The following is a 12,079-nucleotide window of genomic DNA, read 5'->3' as shown; positions in this document are numbered from 1 at the left end:
AGAGGAAATGGTAGTATTTTGAGCTGGTTTGACCCTGACAAAAGTGTCTTTTACAAAAAAATCTACAAGAAAAGTCCCTTTACAGGAAATTAACAAATCAACCTCTTTATCTCATTTGTTTGAGATTTAATAAAGTTATTGTACTGTTAGATCATTGTGATAGTTTTCTGTATAGTGACTAACTCATATGTTTTACTGTAACTGTAAGACTATCTTTTTTGAATTTATGTAGTTTGAATTGAATTTTATGGCAAGTCTATATACTTGCTATTGGTTAGCACCCCAGTTGGCATAGGTCCCTTTCACATAGATTAGAAATTACGGCAATATTAATATTAAATTGCCTTTCACACAGAAGGCAGTATTGCTGTAATGTTACTGTTGAGCCTAGAAAGCTAAGTGTTTCACAAAATCTGTTACTTTACAGAATTGAAGGCATGAATAATTAATTAAAGTAATATTTATTTGAATTCAAAGAACATTTATTAACGTGCAAAAGACAAATAGTAACAAAAACAACAATGGCAATAATAAAAGAAAGTGGACGAAGGCAGATCCCAAAAAGATGTGAATCTTGTGACGAGGTCTCACAGGAAATCTAATAGAATCAGGTGTTTGGATGTTCGGACCCTTTCACACTGTGTAATAAGCCGACATTCGCAAATTACAGAAAATCTGTTACTGTTACTTTACACATGGAGGTAAACATGCTTTACAATTACAGAATTGAAGACATGAATGGTTAATTAAATAATAGTTATTTGAATTTTATAAGGTCTCACAGAAAGTCATTTTGGTGTTCCTACCCTTTCACACTTACAATATTAAAGCTAACATTTGCAAATGTTGTATCAATGATCTCAAATAAGCTGTGTGAATGGGGCTTTACTGCATTAACGGTCAGTTTAACCTGTGTGGTTCTCTTACTGCTTTCTCCTGTTGGAATTGTACTGTAGTGCAGACTATTGTACATTATTGCTACCCGTAAAATAAACTAATTAATAAAAGTTTTTAAAATTGATAATAATATAATTTTTATAGTATTGATCATTCAAAATGTGTCATCAACACTTCATGATATATCATTATCATTTATGATATCATCAATATCATTTATGTCATCTTTATTATCATCAAATATCACCACTTCACACTTCTCTATCTGCAGTTATCTTCATTCCACAATAAATGTATTATAATACTGTTTGTTTAAAACTGTATAAGTACTGTAGTTGTCACCTTTAATATTTACTAATCATGATTATTTGTTGTTTTTCTTCATGACAATTAAGCTCTGTCTACACTATCAAACTTTATGACATGACAAACAAATGTGATGTGCCCATAAATTGACATGATGATGTCATTACTACCATATATGGGCACATCACACTTTTTTTTCAAACTAGTTTGATAGTGTAGACAAAGCTTAGTATAGTTCTGTTTGCATGTTTCATACTGTACTGTAACTACAATATATTATATTCATATGTTTGATTATTTATCAAACATAATATAAACTATGCCCAGAACTTACTCAGCAAGTTCAGGGCCAACAGCAGCGTCGGATCTGCATTTTGCACAGGTTTGAAGCTTGTTTCAAGACCTCTGAGATGATGAAGTATATTGTAAGCCCAGGCTTAAACTTTGTCAAACACTGTATATTAGATTATACAGTGTTTATTGGAGAATTTGTGAGTCATGATCAATTCGGCCTTGTGCCCATAATGTGTAGTGTCTTCTAATTTTATCATTGTAGTAACTGTTGTCAGAACTGTTACTATTATTGTACCACTGCTGTTACTACATTTGTCTGATATATACCATTCATTTCTGCATGTTTTGCATCCAAAGTTTTTGATTCATTTTTCTCGTTTCTAACAATTTGAGATTCTTCCATCTTTATTGAGCTTAGAGTACAATACAAATAACATTTAAAAAAAACAACAAAACATTACAAACAGAATGATGATAAGATGATTATAAGATGGCCAAATAAATTTTATAAAACATTACAATTGCAAAAGTTAGGACATAGAAAAGTTCATTCACCCCCTCTAAACCCTATTTAAAAATCCTGGATTCATCACTGAATCTGTTGCATAGTTTTTTAATGACTCTATGAATATTAAAACATTAAATAAATTATAGTACAAACTACAAGATTTATTTTCCCTTTTGAATGTTTTAAAACAAATACTTTGGTATGATTCTTTGAACTGCATCTATAATTTATTTCAAAATTTCTTTTTAATATTGCAATGGCAATATTCGCACAGTATTGCTTTTTACCATGCACTCAAAATATTGTTGCACAAAAAAATATTATCATTCACTCAAAATATTTGTACTACTATATACTCAAAACCATATTAATCCTACCGGTATAATTTAAGATGTATTGCTCCCCAAAAACATGAAATATGAAGATTAATAAATAGACTTTGATTAGGCCATTATGTACTGTAGTTTTAACAAACTTAATCACTTCCGTAGAAAAAAAACCCCAAAAAATAATATTTTCACTAATGAAATGACAAAATAAACGGTTAAATTCAACCAAAATCCCATTGGCTGCCAGCCAATTTGATTATTTTTTGCTTAAAATTATAGTTTTTCAGGTAAAATATTTTTTTTTTGATCCAATTTTTGGGAAAAGTTAGTAACTATTATATGACATTAAAATGGCATATTCAACAAAAAGGGGGGACAATACATCTTTAATACAAATACATTATTAATTAACATTCTTTTTATTATATAGCACTTTAAAAAATGATGTTCAAGTCTGCGTATAAATAGATCACAGAGTATTAAGTGTTTCATTGATAATGCAATCTGCTTCTCAACTGAGTAGTTACTGTTAGTATCCATGCATCATAGCCTCCAGGGGACATGCATAATTTTTAATTTAAACAGTTAGTCCTGACTACGTTAGTCGCCTAAATCACAACCAATTTGGTTGCGTACAATTTCTTTTTCATCCCATTAATGAGTGGTGGTACAGAGTAATTTTTAATGAGTAGATATCAGTACTCTTTTTTTTTTTAAGTTTTTTTTTTCTCTAATTGCGATTCAAAGGTTCAATGGGATAATTATTATTGACTATTTAAGTGTACTGTATAATTTGTGAAATTGTTTTTTATACATTTCCTTGAAGGATATAAAGTTGTATGAGAGATTTGCTCATAAACAGAAATAAATACACATTAATAAAATAATAATTTACATAGATAGGAACGGTGTTTGAGCAATTGAATACTCCTTATTGTCTTTTCAAGTTTTGAATAGACTTGTGCTAAATTTGTAAATGTTGTAGTTATTAAATCAGCTACATTTTCTGGGTATTTTTTACTATTATAAAAGTACATGATTATTTGTTAAAAATCAAGTATGGTATACTTTCACAGGCCTTGTCTTTTAAGGCACTCACCTAACACACTCCTAAACTGCCCTTGAGGAGTGCGATTTACAACACGCTTAAATTTGGGAAACTACCACACACCAAAATGCAAACAGCACACCTACAACATCCCTGAATGTATTGAGGAGTGCAATTTGTAGCACACCTATAATTTTCAAAAGACAAGGCCTGCTTTCAAGTAAAATCAATTCCTGCACAACAACAGAGTGTAAATTGTTCGCACCGCTCCTTAAGGCAGTTACATTCAAGAGAACGGAAGCATTAGGAAACAGTTACCATGCGGTAGCTTATAGGTTACTAAGGCTGAAAAAATGGGTGTTTGGAAACTCGGACTGGGTATGCGCACACCTCAAACCATGTCTGGGAAAAGAGAGTCTATGAAAACATTTGATAAATATTGAGTGAGATGAGTTGCGTTTTTTGTAAGAAAAATTTCTTGTTTTGAAATGGGTTGTGTTTTGTCATATTTTAAGTTTGTTTTTGTCTGTATACTGGGTTCTCTAGAAGAACAGTCATTGAGGTCCTTCAGTTTAAAGGAGAAATTAATTATTATATTTTTCTATATTCACAGTACCCGACACATGAATTCTATGGTCTTGGAGATAAGGTACGGTTTTTTAGACATGATCCAAATAGTGCAAATATACTACAGCTCATTACATCGCCGAATGAGATTACAGATGGCTCTGTGGTAGAAGCTGTATTGTCAGGTATGTTACTATTGAGCATAGTTTACCATCGCCACACCCTTATTTACCTCTTATGCCTTCCATACATATATACAAATTTCCCTATGTTTACAATTCATTATTAACTATGGCCACACCCATTTTTACATCTTTGTACTTCCATACATAGAACACAGGCACATGAGGTTAAAAAGTTCCTAATTCAATCCAACCTGAAGATCAGTACAACAGTACACTGGACATCTTTGGGGCTGAACAAGTGTTCCCCTTAATAGGGGCGTCCCTTGAATAGGAATTGGTCTTTTTTACATTACATTTCAATTTATATAGCGCCTTTACAAGGATCAAAGCGCTTTACAATGACCGATCATCTGGTGAACATAATTATTCCGGGAAAAGATGGGTTTTCAAGAGTTTTTTGAAAATTATAATTGAAGATGAGTCATGAATTGTGCTTGAAAGGTTATTCCAAAGGTCTGGGCCTAGCTTTGAAAATGAATGTTCACCAGATGATCGGTGAACACGAGGAACATTGAGTTTAGTCGGATCGTGTTCTGACCTAAGACCTGCTCTTTGACAATTATACCTACTAATTAAGTCACACATGTAAACCGGTGCTTGACCATTTACGCAATTATAAACTTGAACTAAAATTTTAAACTTAACCCTTTGTTCAACTGGCAACCAATGCAATTCTTTCAGAAGCGGGCTAGTATGAGTACGCCGTCTTAATGTTTTTTGCTTCTCGTTCGTTGCACATGAAAGTGTCCCCTTAATAGGTGTCCCCTGAACAGGGTGTCTCGAAAAAGGGGTTCTTCTCGGGAATAGTCCCATGAAAAATAATTTTTGCTTTATCCGTTATAAGTGGTCAAAAACACCTTTCAGCCGTGTCAATTTATATTCACTACAGAACTTCAGTCTTATATTACAGTATGCAGTACAACTCAACTGTTTAAATTAAGGCCAATAAAAACACATCTCAACATTGTTTCTATACAAGATTATGTGATTGATTGACTCTGTTGCCTGTAATAAGCACTGAATTGGTTTCAAGTAATCAATGTTTTAAGTAATGAAAGTAAGCACGACAAAGCACAATGATTTGACCTTTGAATTATCATATTTAAATGTACTACTACTACTTAGGCCTACTATATAATTTGTACACTATATCATGCACAAATAGCCAATGTACAGTAATATAGTCAATATTAATATGAAGACCCTCATATTTGATGACATAAAAGGTTTTTTTATTTTAGTTATTTTAATTTATTTGGTTTAATGTGTTATTATACAATTTGACCCATTTATAAAAAATAATTGTGCAATAAAAAAAATTTTTGATGATTTTTTTTGTAGCCGACGCGACAGTAGAAGAGATGCAAATCAGACCACACACACTGTATGTTCACTCGTACAAAGTACCAACATTCTGTGACTTCTGCGGCCAGATGCTTTTTGGACTTGTCAAACAGGGTATCAAATGTGATGGTAATAAATTGTTTGATTATTATTTGCTGAAAATCATTCCCTGCCAATATTTGGCTAGTTTTAAATTATATTACTCAGGGCTAGGTTTGTATACAATTCTGTACGTTAAACTAGTAATTAGATATGAACGTGTGCGATTTTTCGACAAATCTTCATCTGGCAATAACTTGAGGTTAGTGATTGCTAGGCGTAGCTTTGCTAGTTGTAAAGCAACGCCCCCTATTGGCAAACCTGGTCTGTGATTTGCCATTTTTAGCTATTCCTACAGTAGCAACCACTAACATCCAGTCATTTCTAGATGAAGATTTGTTGACAAGAAGTTGAAATGTAAAGAATTGTATACAGATATTTAATATAAAACCAGATTAGAACATTTTTCAAAGAGCTAGGTTTTTTTTAATGTCAATTTATTCTACTGCAGTAACAACATTTGTTTTCTTCTCTCTTGACATTCCATTACCGAAGTCTATGTTTCCCATAGCTATGCACAATCTATAATGCATACAAAACTAAAGATTTTGATTTTGAAGTCCCTGGATATTGCTTCAAAAGTGCTGGTATTCCCTGCATATGTACCATCAATTCCCTATGTACAATATGCATTCAACCATAAACATTTCAGGTCCCTGGATCAAATAAGATTACTCCAGTTGGTCATATACATTATACACACCATTTTGGGGCCCCTGGATGTGTCCCACTGCATGCCTGGTGGTAGCATATACTGTACTATTAATTTTATTCAGAATTTATTGACAGTTTATTTATTTAGAGTTAAAGAACTAGGCACACTATTTGAAAAGAGTAGGGGATCGTCTCTCGGTATGCTGCTGAGGAGACTCTGCAATGCTAGCTTGTGCGAGTTTGTAGAGGGCCTAATCCAGTTTCCAGTTTAAACGAATGAGGATGATTATAATTATTTAACGTTCGTCTTAGTCTGTATGTGTTAGATTAAATGTTATATACAAGACACATTCCATGGTTTTTGATAAATTGTTCTTTAGTTTACTGATTAGTTTAATTTATTCTTTATATTATTTTATTTATTTTTGAGTGTTAAATCTGAATTAACTAAATTGAACACATGATCATCAAATGTTTGATGTGTACTGTAGGGTTTTTTTGTTGTCAAAACTTGGAATATTAAAAAAGGTTTTTTTAGTAGTGAAGAAGTACATAGAGTATCTAGTACAGTTATTATCTACTCCGTAATATAACAAAGTCTATGACAAAGTCTACACAATTTTCCAATGATTGTAGGCACTAATATTGTAGGTGTACTGGTCTGCCAGAACCTGGAGGAGAAGAAAGGATTATTCCTAGAAAACCCTAATTGCATGCACACAGCAACTCGTTGTAAACCATGTTAACAAGGACATTCTTTTTTGTAGGATGTGGATGTAACTATCATAAAAGGTGTGCTTGGAAAATCCCAAATGACTGTACTCTATCTAAGATACGGCGGCCATCGTTGTCTGTAGGCGGTAACGTCAGTCTCCCGCTTACGGCAATGTCACAAGAAAGTCTTTCAGGTGGCCCTGCAGATGAAACCACGGTAAAAGTCAGTACTTAATTTTGTAAAATTCGGTGGCGGTATAAAATAATGGTGAAATATGTCCTCCTCATTCAGGTATTATACTAGAGAGTCAAATTATGTAAACCACCTACATAAATCACAGCCTTGTTTTTAAAAAATAGAGCACGGAATTGTCACTGAGGATGTCTTAAACTGTTCACATAAAAGTATCGTTTATTGCACCATGCTATATTAAAACACAGGCTTTCTGGACTGTCTGACATTCTGAATGTGTTGTTAATGGTATATAAACAGATCTTGCGGATATTTTGGACTTCAAGAAAAGTCTGGTTTTGGGAGAGTTTCCTTTCTAAAGCTCTGTCTACACTATCAAACTAGTTTGACAAAAAAGTGTAATGTGTCTAAATATGGTAGTGATATGACCAAATATAGTAGTGATATGACATCATCATGTCCATGGGCACATCATATTTTTTTGTCACATAAAGTTTGATAGTGTAGACATAGACTGTTTGTTAAATATTACTGTACATTTATTCCACTACTTGTGGAAGTAGTTTAGGATGGGCATTTTTACCACTTCCTATGTGCATACAATAATTGAAAAATAATCAAACTCCATTATGTTTCCTTTCAGAGCTTGCTCTCTAGATCCTCGGATTTTAGTAAAGAGAAGAGGTCGAACTCGTGGAGCTGTCGACCAATCGGAGTAGACAAAGCTTTGGCCAGTAAGGTCAAAGTTCCTCACACATTCGTGATTCATAACTACGCCAAACCGACAGTTTGTCAATTTTGTAGAAAACTGTTAGTTGGATTATTTAGGCAAGGGATGCAGTGTAAAGGTATGTATAATTTATATTGACTAGCAAATATACCTGCCCCAGAGCGGGTTTCATATGCAGTTTAAAACAGATTCATACTCGTATAGCTATATATAGGATTACTTTACCAAAGTTTCAGCTCGATCGGAGCAATTTTGAAATTTTACCTTGACTTTTGATCTTGGGTGGCACCCTCTTCGATATAGGCTTCTCTGTTCTCGGGATTGCTTTACATGAGACACCTTGTTTCTGAATAAAGACGGACAGACACACAGAGATTTGGTGAAATATAGTTAGATAAACTTGGACATATATATAGAGATTGTTGAAATTTACAGGCATAGAAGAAAGTCAATTTTTAAACATAAAGATAATGAAATCTGTGAAAATGAGAAAAAAGCCACCCCAACTGAGATTTGAACTTGAAACCTTCTGTTTGATATGTCTTAAACATTCACCCGAGCTTTCACGGTATTGTTCAAATTCGATTGGATAGCAACTCTTTAACTCGGCATGGTACGGCGGAAAATCACTAGTTCTCAATTGTATGCACGTGCAACAGAGATAAAATTGATAAGCCCTCATCTTTCAGATAATTATTATTAATATTCATGTTCTCCAAGTACTGTACTCTCATTAGCCCTGACAAAAGAATAGTGTTTTCCGAAAGCTTAGTACATTTTCAAACTGTTTACTTTACCGTTTTGATTTAGCCTTTTGCTTATTCAATTTACTGTATATCTCCATTGAGATAGCCGCTGTTGTTTTCTCAGTAATTTGCCTAGTATTTAGATATTAATATTGTACTGTACCAGCATCATACGATCACATACTCTATCAAATAATAAACAACTGGAATGTTATACAGAACTAGTACTGTATAATAAGATATGTAATTTGAATATAATCATCAATGATTCTATTTTGGGAGCTCTACGGAAATTTGAAAATAAAATATTTTCACAGTAAAATGTTATTTTATATTTCTAATTGCCGTATTTCCCCAGGTATAATCCCACCTTGGGTATAAATAATCCCATTCTCGACTTTATGATCATCTGAATATGGCTATAGATAGCCTAGATCATAGCCAGAAGGAGTGTCATCTTCGGGGGATAGTCGCAACAAGGTTTTACCATTAACTTCTGGGGGAAGGATCGTTAATTAATAATTGTTATTAATATTTCTTTGACAAAGGAATAGTGTTTTTTCCGAATTCTTTGGACTTCATTCTGGCTATTTCACTTTACAGTTTTCATTTAGTTTTTTGCTTATTTCATTTTTATTTCAACCTCTGATACCCATAGCATTTTCATTTTTCAGTAATTTGGATTTAATATATATTTAAAGTCCCATTCCCTACGTTTTTTCGATCTAATTTAAGGTCACAAACTGCACTTTATGTAAAATTAAATACTATGTGGAGCTATTGCGATACAAATTCTCTCTTTTTCATCATATTTTACTATAAAACGTACATTTAAGACAAGGAATGATAGGGTTAAATGTTTTTCAAGTAATTTTGTTTTACTTGAATTGTCCAGGTATCGACTACTATACTATAAAATCTTTAGTAAACTCGCAATAAATCAATTTTTAAAGCTCTGTCTACACTATCAAACTTTATGTGACAAAAAAATGTGTTATGCCCATATATGGACACGATGATGTCATATCACTACTATATTTGTGCATATCACTACCATATTTTGTCAAACTAGTTTGATGATGTAAACAGAGCTTGAAGAATTAAGAAGACTGAATCAAATAATCAATTTTTTCTGATCTATTTAACATAAGATTTGAAAACTACATTATGTTTTATTCATGAAATTGGTATATCATTACCCGGGTATAGATTATGTGAATGAATATGCCATTGTATATCTTTATGTTAATAGCACAATAAGCTCATTCTTTCCATAAGGACTTGCGATAAAATGAATTACTTTTTCATATATTAGCATATGTGATATTAAAATCTTTCATTCTACTACACTGCAATGTTCAGAGTAAATCAAATCTGGTAACGATTAATGTATTTTTGCATATCGCATAAATATTTATTTATTTCAACAATATTTTACGAGTGGTCCATCTAGATCATTAGAGACCCTCACAAAAATACAATATGACAAGATATAAACATGCAACAAATAAAATTTAATTTAAAAAAAATAGAATTTATAAAGATAAATAAATTAAAATAATGTACAAAATAATTAGGGATTTTTTTAGGGATTCTGGAACATCCAAAATTTTGACCACCTTGCATGGTATTCCAAATGAATTAAGGCTCTTTCACACCTGTTCAGGCACGGTTCCGGTCTGGTGAATCGAACATCAATGTTTCATTTTCACGACTCTCCACACGGCTATGTGCCAATCGATATGCGCATAGCCACGTAAAAACGAAACATTGACGTTCGATTGGATTTACCGGCGCCGAGCCGGAACCGTGCTGGAACAGGTGTGAAAGACCCTTTAAGCCAGCCTAAATGCAATGAACCGTGAAGTTGACCAATGGCTTGGGAAATGAAGTACTATCAATGACTCGTCCGAGTGGGCATTTGGAACGCAGGTGTAGTAAACACACTGGATTCTTGGGAACATTTATATCCCCATAATTCATTAAAAAATGTTTTTTTGTTTTGTTTCTAGATTGTAAGTTTAATTGTCATAAGAAATGCTGTGATAAAGTTGCTAAGGACTGTCTGGGAGAAGCAGCACTCAGAGAAGGTAATCTTAAGAAATCTATGCTGAAAATACTGTGATACATTTGATTGCTGCAGTACATTTGATTGCTGCAGTACATAATACATTCATTCTGCATATATATATATTTATATACCAATGTTTTTTGCCTGCAATTTATTTTTACAAATTGTATTTTAGTTTTTCTGGTGTATGATAGAATTCTTTTGCATTTTTCAATGATACAGATTCTGATATCCTTTTCACACTCAATTTAAAAACAATGTATTCAATTTTCTGCCTAGTCCAAATTGAATTCAGTTATGCCTCTCGTTCGTTAGTTTATTAAAAAAAATAAAAAACTTTTATAATGGAAAGTTAATATTATTGGAATTCAAAGAATTTTTAAAACATAATCTAAATTATTATTATTGCTTTTAAAATTTATAAATTATCTACATATTGTGAAAAGGTTATTAGATTACACTTTTTTTTACTGTAGTGTTATTTGTGGTATTCTGGTTGCATGTTGGTTTGGTAGCACTCAATGGCTGTTAGATTTTCTTTATGCGTAATGCGTAGGATTGTGGTTTAAACCATTTTACAATAGGGGTGTCATTTCTGTTGTTTATTGAACCATAATAATCAGATGTTATAATATGCATGAATGCTATTGTTATGGTAACAGTTATTCACATAGGTAAACAGGATAACAAAAACTTTTAAATCAAATAATAGGACAGTACAGTAGTACTGAATATACTAAGACCTCAATATTTGAAAGACACTTTCATCCATGGTAAAACCATTTGAAATACTTAATACTAAAAATACTGTAATAATAAATATGTAGATACATTCATTTTAGTATTATAAGAGATACCATAGCTGCAAACCAAATAAAAAGTATGGCACCATTCTTTTCAAGAAAACAGCCTTTGCCCCGCCCGCGCCAACGCTATCCCATTCCACACTATCCCCATCTTGGACATCATCCACATAAAAGTAATTGTCAACATCATAAATGTACATCTTGCTTAAAATTAAACCAGGTTTGTTGAAGAATACAAATAATCTGACGATGAACACATCTACTGCTGCAAATTGTGGTGTGTGAATGTACGCCATTAAGCTCTGGAAAAAATGTGATGTACCCATATATGGACATGATGAAGTCATATCACTACCATATTTGGGCATATCACTACCATATTTGGGCACATCACACTTTTTTTGTCAAACTAGTGTGTGTAGACAAACCTTTAAAAGTCATAGCTATGTCTTTCAAATCATATACATCAGCTATTGTATTTAGTTGATTATCCAATTAAAAGAGAATTTAGTGTAATTATTAGTCTATTACGTGACTAGCTTACCTGGATGAACCGACATAGGCCTTTTCCCCTTCAAGGGGAGAACA

The 12,079-nt window shown here is 32.6% G+C and overlaps 1 protein-coding gene across 4 annotated transcripts in view; it reads left to right on the top strand.

Moving 5' to 3' along the window:
* LOC144852516 (serine/threonine-protein kinase D1-like) overlaps positions 1-12,079 on the top strand; it is a 29,709-nt gene that overhangs the window by 2,517 nt on the left and 15,113 nt on the right. For 3 of the 4 annotated variants that reach the window (XM_078710365.1, XM_078710364.1, XM_078710362.1), the window contains exons 2-6: positions 3,996-4,134; positions 5,476-5,607; positions 6,999-7,168; positions 7,782-7,986; positions 10,627-10,704. In XM_078710365.1, the coding sequence (XP_078566491.1) occupies positions 3,996-4,134; positions 5,476-5,607; positions 6,999-7,168; positions 7,782-7,986; positions 10,627-10,704 (724 nt within the window). The remainder of the gene's footprint in view (positions 1-3,995; positions 4,135-5,475; positions 5,608-6,998; positions 7,169-7,781; positions 7,987-10,626; positions 10,705-12,079) is intronic. The other variant, XM_078710363.1, reaches the window with a different exon arrangement.

The sequence above is a fragment of the Antedon bifida genome, chromosome 9 (genome assembly GCF_963402885.1).
Source record: "Antedon bifida chromosome 9, ecAntBifi1.1, whole genome shotgun sequence".
NCBI classification, from domain to species: Eukaryota; Metazoa; Echinodermata; class Crinoidea; order Comatulida; family Antedonidae; genus Antedon; species Antedon bifida.
Note: the sequence above shows the minus strand (reverse complement) of the source record. Positions and strands in the feature narration are given on the sequence as shown.